Source organism: Pyrus communis, chromosome 15, assembly GCF_041283825.1.
Source record: "Pyrus communis isolate YQ-2024b chromosome 15, ASM4128382v1, whole genome shotgun sequence".
In the NCBI taxonomy this organism is placed as follows: Eukaryota; Viridiplantae; Streptophyta; class Magnoliopsida; order Rosales; family Rosaceae; genus Pyrus; species Pyrus communis.
Window position 1 is genome coordinate 35,204,499 of NC_142579.1, and position 20,039 is coordinate 35,224,537.

Here is a 20,039-nt window from a genome sequence, read left to right on the forward strand (position 1 = left end):
TTTGCTTCGAATGTGATTTTGGGATATTTGATACTTTGATGGAGAAGCCTATTTATAGGCTTTGAGAATGAATCACCACCACAATTTTTTCTCAGTTGAGCACCATTATTTGTGGCCTAACTTATGGCCTAATTTTCCCACTTAATACAATATTAAAAATTGAAGTGTGCTTGCCTCATCATTGCCCAAAATGAGAAAAAAATTGTTTAATCAATAATGAGATTATTGGAAGCCAACTGTCTAACAAGATTTTATTGTATTTCCTAGTCAGTCGTTAGTCTAGGATTCGTTTACTATTCTTGTACCGCAAGAGATGCGGCTTCTATATCTATGTTTCCTTCGAGAGGGAGATGAATAACAAGACAGAAGTTAAAACCGTAATACACATGTCACTTAGTACTACGATTTAGTAGTATTTTTTTTTCACTGATAAGTGAGAGGTCTTAGGTTCGATTTCACCAAAGACAAATTTGAACCACATTATTGCTAGCCCATTGCGAGGCTTAGCCCACTCCCCTAACCCTTTAGTATAAATAACATCGTTTATTCAAAAAAATAAATATATAAAAACAAAGAAACCCTATTACACTTTTATGTCAATATGATGTTAGGACATATATCTATAGGAAGCCTTTAAGGGAGGGATCCCCTTATAAAAAGTGATTAATTGTAGGGCTTACACCACATCGAACTTTAACGATCTAAACTCTCTATTTTTCAAGTTGTACCTCATAAATCATCCTCACAAAATATTAGTCAAATAGATAATATTTGAGGCATCGAATTGAGTTCAAAAAAATTGACGAACACTTGGTTATCTAAGAAAAATTGAAATTTCATTGGATAATTAATTAGGCAAATGATTTATGATTGAATCGAACTTTTGCAAGAATAATCTATGAATCGAGACTTACAAAAAAAAATTGTTCAAATTATTGAAGTTCAAAGTGGAGTGAGTACCACAACTAATTCTTATTTTTTTGAAAATTTCTTCCCTTAAATGACCTTATTATATATATGTATATTTATTTTTATAAAAAACCACAAAATCAATCTCACCACTATCATGGGGGAAGTGACTAACCCAAACAATACGGAAGGTTGATAAAATCCACAAACCGGAAATACCTTCAATTTTTTGATGACTAACTAAAGCCCAACCACGGTAGGCAAAGTCTGTACACCCCTTGGTACGCTATTGTAGCATCTTGACCTGTCATGAGCCATTATGTGTTTTAATTTTTTTACACGATGCATGACCTATCATGAGAAACTACGCAATTGCGAAAGACCATGGTTCTTTGATTTTTTTACAACAACAAAAAGAAATAATACAACCCAATAAAACTAACAATTTTCGACAATTAAAAACTTTTTTAATTGAAATCATGTTTATCAAACAACTACAATTATTATAACTTTTAGAAAGACCTCCTGTTTGTAACCGTTTGGATAAAATTTAAACAATCCAATAAACCTGATCAGGAGGATCCTCACCATTTGTTTAAGAGACCAAGCTGACGTGACGTGGCCTTGGAATTGTGACATAACCCTTTGATTCATCACCGACTGCTCAAGTGGATATGAATTCTACATGGGGAAGTACATCAATAATCTTATATCTAAATTTAAGTAGTTCACACCTGTATATATGCGGAGTCTTTTGCTAATAATATAATAATATCCAATTGTTAAGATTCGTCAAGCACGATACAATTCATATAGTAGACGGAAGTGATTAATTGAAAACAATATCGGTGCATTGTTGTACTTAATATTGGACACTTATAAGGCTTAAACACATACGTAGTCAAACAATTCAACTAAAAGATATTAATAAGAAAGCTGCAGCATTCCCTTAACCGGTAAATATGAAACTAAAAGCTTCAAAATAATGGATATGTGCAAACATAGCAATGGAGAAGAAACAAGCCAGATGAAGGATTATAAATTGAAAAGTGAGTTGATATTGGTACTAAAAATAAGTCTAAATGTTATGAAGTGAAAATTACTTTTTGAGAATAAGTGCGTCATAATTTTTTAAAATGTCAATAACAATACTTTTTATCAACAACGAAAATAAATTAAACGAATTTGCACATGCTTTATACACGAGAAGACAAGCAAGTTTGTACATTTAATCTGCATCCTGTAGGTCACCAAGAAATCTCAAGACATATTACTTGCTCTCTTCTGGTAGATGAAAATAAATTTTCTTTTAACAAACACAATGATGGGCTGGCTATATATAAGCATTTTTATTCAATATGTTTTCAAAGAAGGGGTTTAATTGGCCAGATAAAATTAATGTAGTACCCCATGTAGTTACCTACCCTGATCATTCCTTGACTATAAACACATAAAGGGGTATATACTAGTGCTCCAATAATGTGGTGACAGGGACAGTCTGACGGAATGTGGATCTGGAAAAGTCTCGATATTGTGCTGGCCAAATTTGTCTCACTTACTGTGCTCAGTTAATTTAGTCTCCTCGTAACTGATACTGTTAATGAGATAAGTGTTTAAACGACTCAAGAATGGAAGAAGAAAAATAATTCCTTCACTTATAGCGCAATACAAATTGAGATAGGATCCTCACCGGATTTTCTTTGTGAAGATCTCTAGATCTTTTAATTATGTTCTTTCATCGTACATCGTGCAGTTAAAAATATTTAAAATTATAATATTTAAAATTAAACATAAATAGTACCTGACAAAAACTAACCGTACAATTTACGATAAATAAACATAATTAAAAGATCTCTGAAATCTTCATAAAGATGGGCGGGAATCTTATCTCATACTAATTGCCGCGAGATGGGTTTACTGGCCTTTTGGGGATGAGAGCGATAAGAGCAACTCCAGTCAACAGGATTTGGCCTATACAATGTTTGAGGTGGGATGGACGAGCAACCTCAATTTGGCTTGCAAAGACAACCGTGTAATTGCAAGGGTACTTTAGGCATTTCATATCCTCCACTTCTATTATTGACAATATTTAAAATTTCTTCGATAAAATAGATGTTTCCGTGGAAACATCAGAAAAATCAAAGAAAGATATGGAAATGAAGTGAAGTCTAAACTTCAAAAAATAATGGAGAAACTCTTAAATTTCGGATAAAATCGATAGATTTCATTGATATTTTCGACATATCAGTTAAATATCGACAAACTACCATATGACATTTCCTAAAGTTTTATTTTAAATGTCCACATTTTTAGAAAATTTCCATTAAAAGCAACCGAAATCAATACATTTATCAATATTTTCATGAATTTATATATTGATATTTCTATAATTTAACGTAGTACTGCTAGTGTTAGATTAATTTAATCAAACCATAAACAGTCAACAAGTTCTCAAATTGTGTACAAATTGAAGGAATGTGATATTCATTACAAGTAACCAATCCGTAAGGTTTTGGAGTGGTTGGAAAACTATATGTGTTGGAAGATCTTTGGTTTTGGGTTTCTAACCATCAATAAAAAAGTGACATCACCAAGGTTACATCGCCTGACAATAATGATCTGTTCACGTGGAGATAGATGAACTTTCATTTAATTGACATATATACCTGAGGGCCATGAGGCCAATAATTGTAGAACGGAGGCATACTATTCAAACATAAAAAACTACAATCTTCAAGAAATAAAAAATGCATCCCTCTTTAATTCCGTTTCTTCTTTTTTGAATCGTCCAAAGATTAGAATTAACAAACATGAGTATTCAAGGAAAGAAAAAGCATACGTAGAAATCACTTCGTAGAAAGTATGAAAAGTATTGAACTTCTATTCAAAATAAAGTGAAATTCGCATCTACTCTTATGGTAGATGAAAAGTAAATCAACTTTTTTTTTAAAAGTAGTGTTACACTTACCATTTATTTCTACTATTATTTATATTATTTCCTTAACAGATGTAGGGTCCACTAACACATGTACATGTCCACTCGTTTAAGACGAAGGTAAGGGCGATTATTATTCACAAATATATATGTTTTAATATTTTTGACCTTATCATTCACGTGTCATTATTACTTTATATCTTCAATGAGATTTACAACTATTCTCGTCGCGCTACGTGTCATTATCCATAAATAATATACGCTCAAACTTTTGTTAAGATTCTCTACCTTTCATGTAGGCTATGTGTCCTTCTCCAATCTTTTGATTTTCTCATATTTCTCAATTGTGAGTTTGTTTGATCAATTGTGCATAAATTTTCTCCCACGTATTGCACCCTCATCTTATGTCATATGACCAGATCACGAGTAACAAGCACCCAAGCTTGAAGCAAAGCAATGTCTTTCCCAATCAACCAATTTGATTTCTAACTCATTTTTTTGTGCTAACAAAAGGATATGGGAAGCAGAAAACCAATACAGGAGATTGTATTAAAACTAAATATTGGATCGTATTGTGTGGAATGAAAAAGATAGTTGGGTATTTTTTGGAATTTTATTTGATTATTTTTTGGATTTTTAAGACTTTTTACTTCTAGATTAATCCTGGCTGAAAATCCAACGATTGTCAGCCTAGGAAAGCGAGTGGGTGGCTCAGGTGGGTGCCTGTGGGGTGGAGTTCGGCCTTCTGCTGCGTGACGTCATACTGCCACCAGGCACAAGGCTCGGCAGTTTTTGTCTGGCAATCCAACGGGTTGCTGCTCTTGGCCCAACAGCCCTCCACTTTTTGGTTCGGTGGAGTTGAATTTGTTGCGTTGATGGCAATTCAACCCAAATGCCAAAGCACAAAAAGGCCTTGTTGACCTGCTCTAAAGAAGATATATACATGTGGTTACATGGCCCAATTTCTCATGCTTCGGGTCGGCTGGGTAACATCGGACCCATAAAAGCTGGTGAAGAAGCTATGGAGCCATGATCTTCAAAGTTGACCCTTTCCTCTCTGCCAGATTTTAATATGAGTGAGTAACTTAGAATCAATTCCCAGTTTCAATCATATAAATCTAGGACGTCCAAACATTTTTCAATAAGACTTATAAACCAAATTGGACTCAAACATCCGGCCAAAATACACCCTCACTGATGCACATATTCTAACAACCTATGCATGCCTAGGCGATTGATTCTAGCATTTGTGTCCTTTTTTATACAAGCCACATTGGAAGAGGGAGATACTGAACCTAGAACATCAAGTACATCAATACTGCCCTTAACTACTTCAGTTAAAAGCCCTCTACATCATTCTTCTTGATTGTATGCATGAGATGAGATGAAGGCAAATCTTTGTGATTCAACTAATTAATAAATTGGACACTTTTTGCAAGTGGTGGATTGCCCCGGTGAATAGGGCATTCTCTTCAATCCACCTCGGGTTCAAATCCTTCCCATCTCCTTTGTCTAACTTCGAGTAGTAACATCTTTTGTAAAATAGATAAATAAATAAATTGGACACTTTATTTCCAATGGAAAGAAAGAGGACACTTTGGGTGTTAGATTTGGGTCTAATCACAAAGCCCAATATTCGAAAAGGTTTCCATTTATGCATTGTTGGGTTGGGCTAAATTTCCTTGTGCTTGGATAGTCAATAGTGATGATGATTCAACATTGAATGGAGGGCCGGTGGCACAAATATGAAGCATCAAATCGAAGCCCTAGACTTGTATTCAAATAATTTCCCTCCCAAGAAAAAGAAAAAAAAAAAAAAAAAAAAAGGTGACAAAACAAACATCGATGTAGTAGTGTATACAGGCTCCTAACATTTCTGAATCTTCAGCACTTATGAAAGCAGCTTATGCTACATATTGGAATTGCTATAATTTTGTTTGTGGTCCCACGCTGAACGTGGGGTTGACCTGTCATACGATTAAGAGTATTATCTTCTTAAATTTTCTGTGTTCAGTTTTCATATTTTTATTATCGTTTGTATAAAAAGAGAACGAGTTGTAGATCCTAAATAAGATGTAACAAATCAAAGGTGTATTTGAATGAGCGGGATTGTCTCGTCTTTGAGCTTTAGTTTGTTATATTGGGTCTCGTCTTTGTAAATCTATTAAAAATTGACGTGGGTATAGTTTATGAAGTGTTTTTTTGTTAAGATTGTGTTTAACTTTCTTATGGTAATGACATATTTCCTAGGGCAATAAAGCTATTCTATAATGCATTTCAACGATTAAGATTGCTGAATCATCATTTGAAGGTCATTTGTTGAAAATCATCCACATTCAAAGTATTTGGTCATCTAAATTGTGGAAATTTTAATTAATTCAATAAGGTTAAGCAAAAAAATTGGCAAATATGACAGGTGGATATTTCATAATCTAAATTATGGGTTTGCTGATGGAATGTTCTCTTTTTCGTCAAATAAAAAAATTTGAGTGTTTCCACGTTTTGTATCAATATATTGATGCCATGCATTTTTTTCTCAAATATGAACTACCCCATCAGATTAGTGTACTGAAAAATTGTTAATCGCACATAACGTGTTGTGATTAAAAAATAATTTTTCTCACTTGCGTTGACAATGAAGCAATCAATGCCGCTATATAACATTCAAAATTCAACAGGTGTTTTCTGCTCCAAATTGCAATTACATTTTTACCACAATCGCACTTGTGAGTGTACGAGGAGGATCCCCCAATTGACAATTCCTTAACTTAGCCAAATATTTTATTAAAAGTTGATTATTCTTCTGAACAGCCAATTAATTAATTGTTAGACACTTTTGGCAGAAAATCCCAACCTTATGTAAATCCAGGTAATTCCCCGCCTTAATTTACTAGCTACCTGTCCCTAACTACCCCAATTCATTTTCCATCTGACAAAGTGACACATCGCTTCTTATAAGTCGGTCAAATGAATCGTGTTTATCCAAAAAAATCCCTGTCGGATCCTTTTTCATATTTATCGTATCATACCAATTATTTTATTGGATTGTGTTGTGTCAAGCGTGTTATTTTGTTATTTTATTAAATTATGTTATATCAAACATATTATCTTAACAAATTCTTATATATTGATCATATAATTATCATGCAATAAATTACCATGCCTAACTTTCCATTTTAGTCATATCCTATAGCAAATGGCACGCAAGCACAAAACAAAAAGTTGCCCAAGAATTATCCGACCGCTTGGCTGGCAGAATGGAGCGTTCAAACACATTCTAAATCTCCCCGTTCTGTCACACACACACGTGGTATGTTTTAACATACTAGTGCATGTCACGAAAACAAAAGCGAGCCAAAATTTGAGTAATTTTACTGAAGGACAAAAGATATTTTAGGACTTAAAGGCTAAATACCTTGATTGTTTGTCCACCATGCCAAACAAAACTCATTGAAGATCGCTTGTTTGGAATCTTCAAAGTTTAAAAAGCTAAAAAAAAAAAAAAGTGAAGGTATCCCTTTGATTTCACGAATCACATTTTTTCACTTTGAAAAAATCAATTAAAACAACCCAAAATAAATTATAAAAATACTTGAAAAGGAAAATTATATAGAATTACTCCTCAAACAACCCACCGGGTTTGTCCCGATTTCGTTTTCTTAATAAGTTATCTGTAAATTACAAAAAAAGAAAAAATGGAAAATATCACAAATGTACGCCATTCATCCTAATCTTTGAAGATGACGTCACTGGCCATACTCATCAACGACCCGATCGCATCCGGCGGGAACTTCCTCGCGAACAGAAACGGGTCCCGCGGTTCCCTCACCGTCAAAACAGTGTCGTTCCCGCTCTCCTCCTCGTCGCCGTACCTCGGCCTGTAGTTCCTCAGCGATTGTATCAACTCGGGCCCCACCTCGGAGGCGTTGTACGTGCGGGGGTGGCCGTCGAACCTCCCCCGCCAGTCCACGTGCGTCAGCGTGGCAGGCACTAGCCCGCCGGGGTCTCGCATGTTGAGGAGGGTAGGAAAGTAATTTTCCTCGGGGTAACACGTGTACCAACGCTCGCACGGTAGCTTGAACTTGGACCAAAGCCGGTGGTCGCCCACCACCATCCTCGCGTGCTTCCGCTTCAGAACCCAAAACTGGGACCCGATCCGAAACTCCTCCAGCTTCACCTGCGGCAACATCGCGTCCGCCCCACGCGCCGCCCATCTATCGTACGCCCCGATCTCGTTATCCAGAACCTCGATGAAACTCTTCTTCGATCGGGCGAGCGTCCGGTACGTGAAGTTGAAGGAGTGGAGGGGGATGCACGAGGGAGAAATGAGCGCGAACATGGCGTTCGTTTTGTCGCCGAGAAGCGCGTGGGCGAGCAAGCGGCGCGCGGCCGAAATGAGAGTGGAGGTGAACCGCTGGGCAGGTTTGGAGGGGATGACGCGGTGCGCGAACACGCCGGAGAACGGCGGGTCGTAGGGGAATCGCGGGTCGGCGTGGACGTAAATGGAGAAATGGGTTTTGGGGATTTTGTTGAAGAAGAGCTCCCAGAGAGGGGAGAAGGGGAGAGGGGTGGTGGTGAGGAAGAGGAAGGCGATTTTGGGGCGGGCGGATCGCGGGGGGCGCGAGTTGACCCGAGCGGCGAGGCGCAAGAGGCAGTCTTCATCTAAAGGGAGGGACTTTGGCGGTGAAATTGGGTTAAAGTCTGTTAGGGGTTTGGAGGGTTTTGTGATTTGGGAGGGGGAAATGGTGGCGGCGGTTTTTGTGGCCGTTGGGCTGTTGATGGTGAAGATCACGGTGAGAGGGAGACACAGAAGAACGGCGCAGATGAGAGATAAAGGCGTTGGGGAGAGCATGGTTAATGGTTTTCGTTTAGAGAGAGAAGGAGAGAGGACAGAGGAGAGAGAGACAGTGACTGGTGGGATTTTTAGTAAAATGGAGAGTGAGATTTGGTGGAAGAAGAAGAAGAAACGGCGGGGATGAGATTGATGACAACCCAAAAGCGTTAATTTATTTTATTTTCTTAATAATTTATTTTCTTAATTTTTTGTTTGGAGGGAATTAAGGGGATTTAATATTAAATGACGTGATTTATGTGTGAAACCTGATTAGACTCCATTTAAACCTGGATAGATTCCTTACAATCCTTAATCCTCGATATTTTTTTATTAATTTGAAAGCGTGCATGACATAGTAATCATAATAAAGCATGCATGGTGGGGGTATTTGTGTTTCGGTGATGAAGAATGGATAATACACATAAATAAAAATTATTTATATTAAAACATATAGTGGAACAGGTCGTATTTTAATATATTAAAAAATTTTCATAGTGATTTAGGATGAATTCCAAACCAGTTTTTTACCGAGCGAATCACATGGTGGCGGTAAGAAAAAAACTGAATTACTCTACGAGTCTTTTTAGGAAAATTTTATTTGAACCCATAAAACTTCGTTCTACACCCAACTTAAACTTTAAATGTGAATTGTCATTTTTTATCCTATTGTATAATTACCACTAACTACAAAATCAAACTAACAACAAACTAAAATTTATCATTAAACCCACATCTAATAATCAAACCCTACCATCATGGAATCTTTATCCTACATTCATTCTAACTAAAACCTAAGACGTTTTCCTAGAGAAAAACAAGCTCTTTTTGAACGATGGATGATGATTTAAAAGTTTTGAATCCTCCAACTAAAGTATGAATCGATTTTTGCAAGTTTTTTTTTTCTTTTGATTTCAATTTTATTAGGATTTAGGAACAAAATCAGCACATTTTTTAAAGCATAATTACTAGCAGAAACATATATATGGGATTTAAAAATTTAAAGTCTAGCAACTTGTGCGAATGTCACGCTTTCTTCTCCTTTCATTTGTGAGGGGTGGAGGCTATACTTTGCTTGTAGTCTTGATGGCAGTGCATAGCAGCACTATAGCTATTGTTCTTGAATTTAAAGGTGTTGAGATGCTTCTATCTGGTGAAACAAATGTATGTAGTCTCCAAAAGCTTCTCCTTCTTTCTCTTGTTTCAATCAATATTGGTTTTCATAATTAATTCGGTTGTTTGGATGTCAAAAATGTTTTGATTTCATTCAAATATAGAAACGTGAGGTTCAAGTAGGTTCATAGCATGAAAAAATATGCCCGCAAATTTACAGTTGATTTTTTTATCTTGATTATGATAATTAAAACATAATCTTGTTTTGATTACGAAATTATTAAGTACCCTTATTGTCATTTAATGGGAAGAAATTGTGCCTCTACTTCTATGCAAATTAGTGTAGGCCTTGCAATTACCCCTCAGCATTGCAAGAACGTGACTTTATGAAATGCTTAGAGTGAAGGCAAAGAGTTTAAGATAATCTTTGTCTCTTTCGGTTGTGGTGAGGTAAAAAATGAACACTTCAAGTGCATGCCATGGCTGACATTGAATGAATGCTATTTTTCATAAAAGATTGAGTGACATCTACCGTATAGAATGAGTTGTAGAACGTTGATTTGGGGTCTTTATTTTCTAAATGGATGTAAAGATAAATTTATATATTGAATTGGTTTGTGAGGGTAGTTTAGGTAGTAAGTTGAGTTTAAATAGATTTTGAGAATTTAATTAAAAGTAATGTTGATGTAGAAAGTAAGTTAGATGTATAAAAAAACTATATAGAATTTCATCTTTTTATCTCCGAAAGGAGATATTTATGCCGTAACGAAGCGAACAAGTAGTCCTTTTAATGCCAAAAGGTTGTCTGAAAAATCAGAGCCGTTCGATTGGGACGATGACGGAGGGTGTTCAAAGGCTTGGATCACAGAAGTTGTCAGTTTTATTTTTTGGGGGGGGGGGGGGGGGGGGGGTGGGGGATAGTCTTGGATACCATGGCGGATATGCACGTGACCAGCATGCAAGTGATGTGGACCCCCTCTTGTAAGTGGGAGAGGTTATGATCACTGGGCCCCCACAATGATGTTCGGTGGTAGGGACTTGGAAGATAAAAATACACGCAAATATCCAAGTTTTGCTTATTTTTTAAGAAAAATTAATGAAAAATATTTGAAAATTTTGAATTTTAATGATAAAGATAAAATAAATCGTAAAATAAATAGTATTAAGGTTGATTTTAGCTTAAAAATATAATTTTTTGTTAAAGTTCATATTTTTCGTTAAAATTCACATTTTTCTAAGCATTGAAGCCACACTTGAACCTATAAGGAGCTCTTTGAAAGAACAACTTATATTTGAGGCACACCAAAAGTTATATATATATATATTTTTATTTTTATTTTTTTTAATAAAAATAATTGTTAACAAGTCACGTTATTTATTATTTTTAGGCTCATAGGGTTTATAAAGAATGTGACCTAACATGTGGCGTACACCAAAATATATATATATATATATATTTTTTTTTTAAAGAATAATTAGTGGCAGGATACGAATATTCATTTTTTTGGTGTCCGAAAAGGTGATGGAAATCTTCACTTTGCTCGTGATTGCAATTGTAAGAAGAATTGAATTTCACACCAAAGCTTCGTTTTGTGTCAACAATTTGATTTTGATATTGAGATGATATGATATTCGAGCTCAAAACTTTTGGTTTTAAGAAAAATATTATTAATTAACTTAGTTATAAATTCTGCGCGTGTCAAATATTGGGTTGGAGAGACAACAAAAATGGCTATATCCTCTTATTCATGCAACAAGTTATGCTAATATCTCTACTAATAGAATGCCAAAAGTGAGTTTTGGTGTCTCAATGCTTCACCAAAAATAAATGGACACAAAAACTGTCACATCCCTGCCCGGGGCGGATCACTTCCCGGACCCGCTCCACCACTGTAACACGATATTGTCCGCTTTGGGCTTACCATTCCCTCACGGTTTTGTTTTTGGGAACTCACGAGCAACTTCCCAGTGGGTCACCCATCATGGGATTGCTCTAGCCCCCTTCTCGCTTAACTTCGGAGTTCCCATGGAACCCGAAGCCAATGAGCTCCCAAAAGGCCTCGTGCTAGGTAGGGATGAGAATATACATTTAAGGATCACTTCCCTGGGCGATGTGGGATGTCACAATCCATCCCCCTCAGGGGCCCGACGTCCTCGTCGGCACACACGCGGCCATGGTTAGGCTCTGATACCAATTTGTCACATCCCGGCCCAGGACGGATCACTTCTCGGGCCCGCTCCACCATTGTAACACGATATTGTCCGCTTTGGGCTTACCATTCCCTCACAGTTTTGTTTTTGGGAACTCACGAGCAACTTCCCAGTGGGTCACCCATCATGGGATTGCTCTAGCCCCTTTCTCGCTTAACTTCGGAGTTCCCATGGAACCCGAAGCCAGTGAGCTCCCAAAAGACCTCGTGCTAGGTAGGGATGAGAATATACATTTAAGGATCACTTCCCTGGGCGATGTGGGATGTCACAAAAACCCTTGAAACAAAAAAAACTTAACTCATGCAATAAATTATACATAAATTTAATAAGGGATAAAAAGGTAAAAACATTAACTACATAATTTGAAACATGAATGGAAAGTGAAAAAGAATAGACAGTTGCCAATTCAATTATCAGTTATATTTCAACTTTCCACTATCGAAACCATAGAGTTTGATGATATTCCCACAATCTGAGTTCAATTGAAGGTTCAAACTACCACATACCACCGCTATATACAGATGAATAATCGAACGGCGTGTTTACGTATCAAGTAGTTGAATTCCGATTACGGAGTATTGAAGCGTTTACCAAACCTGAGGGAATCAAAAAAATCGTGGGACCCACACAAAATCAAGAATCCAACTCCCCAAATTGGAGGAATTGGACTCCTTAGATGAGTGAGGTATTTGGATTCCGGGTGAGTGAGGGAATCAGGAATGTATTTTTTATACCTGTTATGAGCCTCTCATTATTTCTAAAATTTCAAGTCTGCCACTCAACCCACCAGCCCACCACTCCCTGCGCACCCTGCTTTCATGCGTCTGCGCCTCACTTTCCAATTGCCACCTCCCTGTGTGATCGTGCTTCACTTCCCATCCCACCAACTTAAGAACCCTAGCCATGTATCTCGCAAATCGGATTCAAAATCAACCACCCAAACCCAAAAAAATAAACAATTCAAATCCAAACCCACAAATACGTGGAAGCAATCCCCATAAATCATGAAATACTTCGCAGGTGGAAGAGGTGGTGGCTATGGGGTAGGGTGCATGGGGAAGGTGGAGGTGAGGGTCAGGAAATGAATGGTATGCAGACTTGCACAGAGAGGAGAAGTGTTCTATACTTCTATTCAACTGGGTATGAATAAGAGTATTATTAAATTGTTTAATATTTTAATATTGGTAATTCAATAAATTTGTATACAATTTTAATTTTTTGGAATAAAGGCTTGAAATAAAACAAATTAAAATGTTATTAAAAATAAATATACGGATGAAATAAAACAAAATAGAACAAGGGTATTTTAGTAATCATATTGATTTTTATGCCGATTCAAATGAATTAGTAAACAACTTATATGGACTCAACATCATTGTTACTCCGATTTCAGACAGTTTTAGTAAACAACTTCAACAGGAATCTGATTCTGATTCCAACTCATTTCAATTCCTCTTCAATCTAATTCATTCTCAATTCAATTCTTCTCAATATGATTATGGATTAGTAAACGTGCCCGAAAAGAGCCCATCTTTCGGAACCAGACTCCGGGACGCGTCTTGGAACCCATCCTTCTTCACATCTTCGATCCCGGGCGCTCATTTTTAGGAGCCCAATCTCCGGGCCGTGTTCCTCCACCTACACCACCGCTGCCTTCATTGCCATCTTCTCCAGGTACCCAACTTCCCAATTTAAAAAACAAGGGTTTTTTTTTTTTTTTTCTTTTTTTTTTTCTTGTCGTTAATTTGTGTATGTTAAAAAAGATTGGGCATCTACATAGCCACGGAAAATCCCCAAGTCCAATTCTGATTTTTCTCTCGTATCATTTTCTTTGTTCCTTGCAGATTAGTGAAAAGGATTGGGACTAGAAAGTCGAAGCTTTGAAAAATGAAAAATTCTATGGATCACAAAAAGGGAGCAGCAGAGTACCTTTGCTGTTGTTGGTGCAATGCAACTAATCAGGTATGACTCTTAATTATTTTGGGTTGTCATACTTTGCTTTATCGAGTTTTTCTTTCATTTGGATTAGTCAATTTATTGCTATATTTTAGGTCGGTTTGTTCTTCATAGAGTTTGGAAATATATTCATACTATTGGATGGTCTAAGGCGTGTGTGCAAATCTGGTGCTCTTGGGAAAGGAATCTAGAAGAAACAAAGGAACAATAGCTTTTTGGAGTGTCATGGAACTTTTCAATACATGTTTTACGTTTATATGCCGCAAAAATCTTGATTGTGGATCACTCAATGATTCGACTTATGGTTGCATAGATTTAAGGTTTCTAATATGATTTTCTGTCTTCCTTCTCCTTATGCTAAGGCTTCTCAACCAACTGGATGGATATATGTTGGATTGTGTGGGTGAAGCCGGTTTCCTTTCTCCACTTTTTATTGATTTCATTTAAGTTTATCTATGCCATATAATTGTTTTGGGAGTTTATCGGAATTTAATTCAATTCCTCTGTGTTTCATTTTTTTGGTTTCTCTTTGGCACACTACCCACGTATCAAATTGGTATGGTCAGATTTTTCGGGGAAAACCTTTTCTCTTCATCCCCTGCTCTATATTTTCATGTTTTTATCGTCTCTTTTATTCCCAATTCTCAACCTCAATCATTTTGGTCGTGTCAAGCTTAAGTAGGGATTACAAACTTGGACGTGCATATATGTATACTTACCATAATTCATTTTGTGTTTCATTTTGACAAGCTTAAATAGGGACTACAAACTTGAACTATTAATCGGCAGTGGGTATATATGCGTTTCATTTAGTGGTTTGCATTACTAATATCAATTCCTTATGTATACATTCACCTCATTTCTTTTTGGTTAAATAGGTTTTGGTGCAATGAATTAGTGGAGCATTCAAACAAAAGTACGTGGATCACAAAAAGGGAGCAGCAGAGTAATTGATCACGGTCTTTTTCGTTCTTCATTTACGTGGTTGCATCGCTTGAAAATATTCTCATTTGTTGCTTGGACTTTTGATCAGCGACTATTTTTTTCTGCATATTTTGTAATGAGTAGTTGGTGGAGGGACGTTGGTCTCTCTTTTGTTTATTTGAGTATTACGTTCGATTGTATTGCACTCAGTTTCTTGGTACCAGACTTCTGATGAAACTTACAGTTTATGAATTTATTGTGGGTTAATATGATGTTTTCTTAATTTCTAAAATTATAGAATTGGGTAATGTCATTACATTTACGTGTTGAAATTTCAAAAAAATAAAATAAAATAAAATAAAACAGACTGAGGATGAATATATGAGGCAACCTGAAGTTCTTGGATAGTTTTTTTATTTTTTTTATTTAGCTTTTAGTTGCAATAAATTATAAGGATCTTTTCTGTTACACATTTTTTTTTTTTTTTTACATATTATAGATAAAGTACTTTAAATTCCTACATGTAATATTAGAGATGATAATTACCTTTATTTTATGTTTCTATACATTGAACCAATAAACTCCTATAAAAACTTGGTTATAATTAGTATAAATACTTTTGTCTGTAAGTAATTATTATGCATATTAATTTAGTCTTGTTTTCTATAAATAAATATTTTATACTAAATATATTTAAACTACAAAGATTTGAATACAAAATCTCAAATATAAAGACGAATCTTTTAACCAACTGAGCTACGAAATATTTACTTAATCCAGTATTCTTCTAAGCCATGCAAGATTGTATTACAAATTTACAACTATTTTTTGAGTTATTTTTCTTTTCCTTCTACGTTGGCCCTCCCGAGTGGCCATATTGAGGAGGCTTTGGTGAAGAGTTAGGTTCTTTAGTAGGTGTTTGGATGCATCAAACGACTTATATTCACGTTTTTTTATATAACAATCGGTTGTAATAACACTTTTTTTTAACAACCGTAACTGTTTACACAAACGGAGTGGAGAATGGGCTAAACCTCATAGACTAACAATAATGTAATTCAAATTTTCTTTTGACGGAAATCAAAGCTAAGATTTTTACTTACTAGTGAAGCGAAAGACCATTAAACAATTGAGCCCATTCTTAAAAACCTAAAACATCAACCTCATTTGCAAAAAAAAAAAAAAAATTGTATAAAACTAAGTGCGCTGCCGTGATTGTCCCAGCAGTTAAGCCAATTTTTTTTTAAACTTATTACGTCATAAAACTTGATCCTGATTAAAATAATAATATCGTTTATATTGAAAAAAAATTCCCCTCAATAATATATAAACGTTTCACTGGCCCATGTTGTGTGGGATTGGGTCTCCCGTTGTTTTTCCCTGGGCAGCTTTGCCGTTGTTCTGTTGCGGGCCATTTTGTTTTTGGGCTCGTTGGTCGTCTAATTTGTTCGGTCCTTTGCTTTTTTTTTTTCTTTTTTTTTTTTGTTATTTTGTTTGATTAGATACTTGATTAGTTACCGACATGTTTGAACTCACACAGTCATGTAAGGGTACAATTCATTTCTATCATTGTGGTAAATGGACATTTGATGTTCGGTCCTTTGCTTTAGGAGGTGATTGTTGGAAGCAAAGTGCAATTACAAATTACAATTGAAGAAAGAAAATAATAATAATAATAATAATAAGAACCCTATAATGCTCAAGTCGTTAGACTTGTTACGTGCAGTGATAGACATGAAGCGGTATACTAATGCGTCGAAATTTATTTTCCATCTTCACTTAGGTGGTCGTGTCTCATAACACATCATATGTTGTTATTTATTTTGTCTAATATACCAAATAGAAGAAATGGATGTAACACACATGTATCACTCTTACTAATTAGTCTAATCGCTATTGACAAACACGTTATAACATGTTTTAATTTTTTTTCACATAGTATCGAGGACATAATCACGTCACAATATAAGTTGATTGTTTTTTCTATTTTCTCATTCCACTTTGAAGGATTGAACTTTTTAATTTTGTTTCAATTCATTTTTATTGGGTAAAGTAACAAGATTTAAATTCATGATGAGTTGTTAGCGACTAGAGAGAGTAGAGTAGGTTTTTCGGAATTGGATTGGAAAGGATGGACGGCCATTGTTAGCAACTGTGTGAGGTTTGGGGTTGCTTAATTAAAGGCGACGACCGACACTGACAAATACTTATCAGAAACTCTCAACTCATGAATGGATACACCTAAACACAGACAGGGACATGAGAAAGGGAGAGAGAGAGAAAGGGGGGGGGGGGGGGGGAGAGAGAGAGAGGGGGACACCTGGGGTGAGGGGAAGCAGGCATGTGGATGAGTGGGGGACACACCCAAACCCCCCACCTCCCTCAATTCAATTTCAAACCCCAACCCTACTCTCCCTTTGAAATTATTGAGTCTACAGAAAAACCCCAACCAAAAATAATAAAGAAAGCAATACAAACAAAACTCTCTCTCTCTCTCTCGCTCTCTTCTTTCTCTCTCCTCAGTAGTCTTAGTGGAACTGCATTTTGGGTCAGTCAGTGTCCTTGAAAAGGAGAAGTCTTTGAGGGAGAGTCTCAGAGTCTAGCAAGAAAAGTCACAACCAGAAGCTGCCTCAAGTTCCCAACTTCCCACAGAAGCTGCTTGACTTTTACTTCTCTCTCTGAAGTCTAAACCCAACTCTCTCTTTCGCTCTCTAGAATTGGTTAGAGAGGATGCCAAGATCAGGGCCAAGACCATATGAATGTGTGAGAAGAGCTTGGCACCGTGAGAGGCACCAACCCATGAGAGGTTCTCTCATCAAAGAAATCTTCAGGTTCCCCCCAACTCTCAATTTTTGCATGTCTAATTTTTTGGTTTTTTTATTATTTTCTTTTCTATGGGGTTTTGAAATGTTTAACTTATTCAGTAATCACTTATAAGTGCTTTTGCTTAATTAGGGTTGTGAACGGGATCCATAGCTCAACTACTAAGAAGAACAAAGAATGGCAAGAGAAGCTCCCAATTGTTGTTCTCAAAGCTGAAGAAATTATGTACTCCAAAGCCAATTCTGAGGTAATCTTTTTCACTTTTTACTTTTTAATCTAAATACTAATTAGGTTGAGATTAAAAGTTAGATTTTTTCTTTATTTCTACTTTCTGCATTCTCTGAGTGGGAGAAACTGAGCTGCGTTGTATAATACTGGATTTTTACTTATTTGGTTCTTTTAAAGTGTTGTGCTTTGCAATTTATATTGTTTTATAGGCAGAATACATGGACCTTAAAACCCTTTGGGACAGAACAAATGATGCCATTAACACGATAATTCGGCGTGATGAGACTACTGAAACTGGAGAGTTTCTTCAGCCTTGTATTGAAGGTATCTACAACAAATTTGGATTGCATAATTTCTTGCTATTGTTTAGTATTTGTTTCGGAATGTGCATATGTAGTTCTCCACTTAATAAACTGTTAGTTCCCATTGTGTATAAAGTATAAACATCTGTGTTGACCTCTCAATTTTTTTTGTAAAACAACCCAGCTGCTCTCATTTTGGGGTGCATACCGAGAAGAGCTACGAGGAGTCAACGGAATACTAACCCAAGGTGTTATCTGATGCCCGTGACTTCGCATGTCCCTAGCATTTCTCCTAGTGTGGTAGAGGATGCTAATAAAAAAGATTACACGTCCAATTTGCAGTATAGGCCACATTGTTCAAATTTTGTTAACCCCAAAACCACTAATTCAACCCCTCTTGTTTTTGAACCTAGATGCCCTGTTGCCCAATATAACGATTGCAATACTATGAAGTTCATGGTTGCATCCGAAAATGTTCCTCCTTTGGGTTATGACCAATGTTTCTCTAGGGAAAATCTGGCAACATCTAATTTTCCTAAATACCCTCTGTACTATGGAAATCTTCCTCAGTTCAAAGAACCGAAACCAGGTTTTGCTGTCCTTCCCAAACCAGTTTCCGACCCCTTAGAACCTGCCAAGATAGGAGTTATCCCAAACCTGCCCTGTAATGGAGATAAATCAAATAATAACACACAAACAGAAAGAAGGGACTACCATGAGAACCCATGTTTGATTGGCTGTGATTTGTCTCTGCGGTTAGGCCCGCACTCTAATCAACTCCCAAGCGGTGAGAACAGTCAGCCCCAGGAGTGCAAAGATGTTGGCGTTGAGGAACGGTTGAAGTGTCGTGATCAGTCACCGCAATTTGATAAACAGTTTTATCTCACTCCTAAGGGTAGTGAGTATGGACCAACAGACTCATGGGGTAGGTTGAGTTTTGAGGGCGAAGATTTATATGTCCAAGCAGCAATGAGAAAGCGGAAGGCAGCTTTTAATCACCCAACAGAGGATTCAAAATTTTGTAGGCAGCCGGAGCTTCCTTTCAGCCACTTTAATGGAAGCATGAGGAATGGAGGTTTGTAGACTAACTGTTGCTTTAGTAAAGTTAGTTTTTCATTATCTTGACATTGGCTTAGCGAATATGTTTTGCCAAAAGCTTTTTTATGCAATCTCGATGTACTTCCTAGCTCCTAGATTGGTAATGAACTGAGCTGCTGATGTAGCGTTTTAAGAGACAAAATGTAAATTGTGAATTAAAGCAGAGACTAGATGAGTGAATGGACTTCTGATCTGCAATGTACAATTAGTGGTATGCCATACGTGTTGCTTTTGAGAACATAGAACTTTACGTACCGTACGGTGTTAAAACATCACAAAACTTTGGGTTTGGGGTTACCCTTCCCCTAAACCCTATTCTGATGTTGTGAGTTAGAGATCCATTGGAATGTTCTGGATATGCACTCGTTGCATGAAACAGTTGTCTCACATTTGGTAGCTTAGACGGACGTTCCATTGGTTCTTAGTTTTGGGGCTGAAAAAGCTCGTCAATCCAAATGAGTCTTTCTTCTTTGTTATGTGCCGCTTACATGATGTAGCAAATGTGAGACCCGTTTAATGCACCGGTGCAAGGACGTTTTTCCCGTTCGGGTTGTGTTTGGAGATCAGGTATGGGATCTATGTGAAAGGGAGGACACTCACCCTCAAACCTAAACTTTTAATCTTTGAATCATTAGTCATCACAGATAAGGGTATGGACCCACCTTCTGATTTTGAGTAAGAAAGAAGGGATGGGGATCTTGTTTGTGTG

General features: G+C 36.6%; 2 protein-coding genes and 1 long non-coding RNA gene across 3 annotated transcripts; 2 read left to right on the top strand and 1 right to left on the bottom strand.

The window, feature by feature from the left end:
- Nucleotides 1-7,433: 7,433 nt before the first annotated feature.
- Nucleotides 7,434-8,937, bottom strand: LOC137716732 (Core-2/I-branching beta-1,6-N-acetylglucosaminyltransferase family protein). Its single transcript, XM_068456114.2, has one exon. The coding sequence runs from the start codon at nucleotides 8,694-8,696 to the stop codon at nucleotides 7,572-7,574; it is 1,125 nt and encodes a 374-aa protein (XP_068312215.2). The 5' UTR covers nucleotides 8,697-8,937; the 3' UTR covers nucleotides 7,434-7,571.
- Nucleotides 8,938-13,519: 4,582 nt separating this feature from the next.
- On the top strand, nucleotides 13,520-14,105 carry LOC148690920 (uncharacterized). The gene is made up of 2 exons (XR_015957234.1): nucleotides 13,520-13,673; nucleotides 13,844-14,105. It is a non-coding gene; the product is annotated as an uncharacterized LOC148690920 (long non-coding RNA).
- A 3,193-nt stretch (nucleotides 14,106-17,298) lies between these two features.
- Nucleotides 17,299-19,535, top strand: LOC137729852 (uncharacterized). The gene is made up of 4 exons (XM_068468901.2): nucleotides 17,299-17,710; nucleotides 17,835-17,949; nucleotides 18,140-18,254; nucleotides 18,417-19,535. The coding sequence occupies exons 1-4, from the start codon at nucleotides 17,610-17,612 to the stop codon at nucleotides 19,313-19,315; spliced, it is 1,230 nt and encodes a 409-aa protein (XP_068325002.2). The 5' UTR covers nucleotides 17,299-17,609; the 3' UTR covers nucleotides 19,316-19,535.
- Nucleotides 19,536-20,039: the final 504 nt, after the last annotated feature.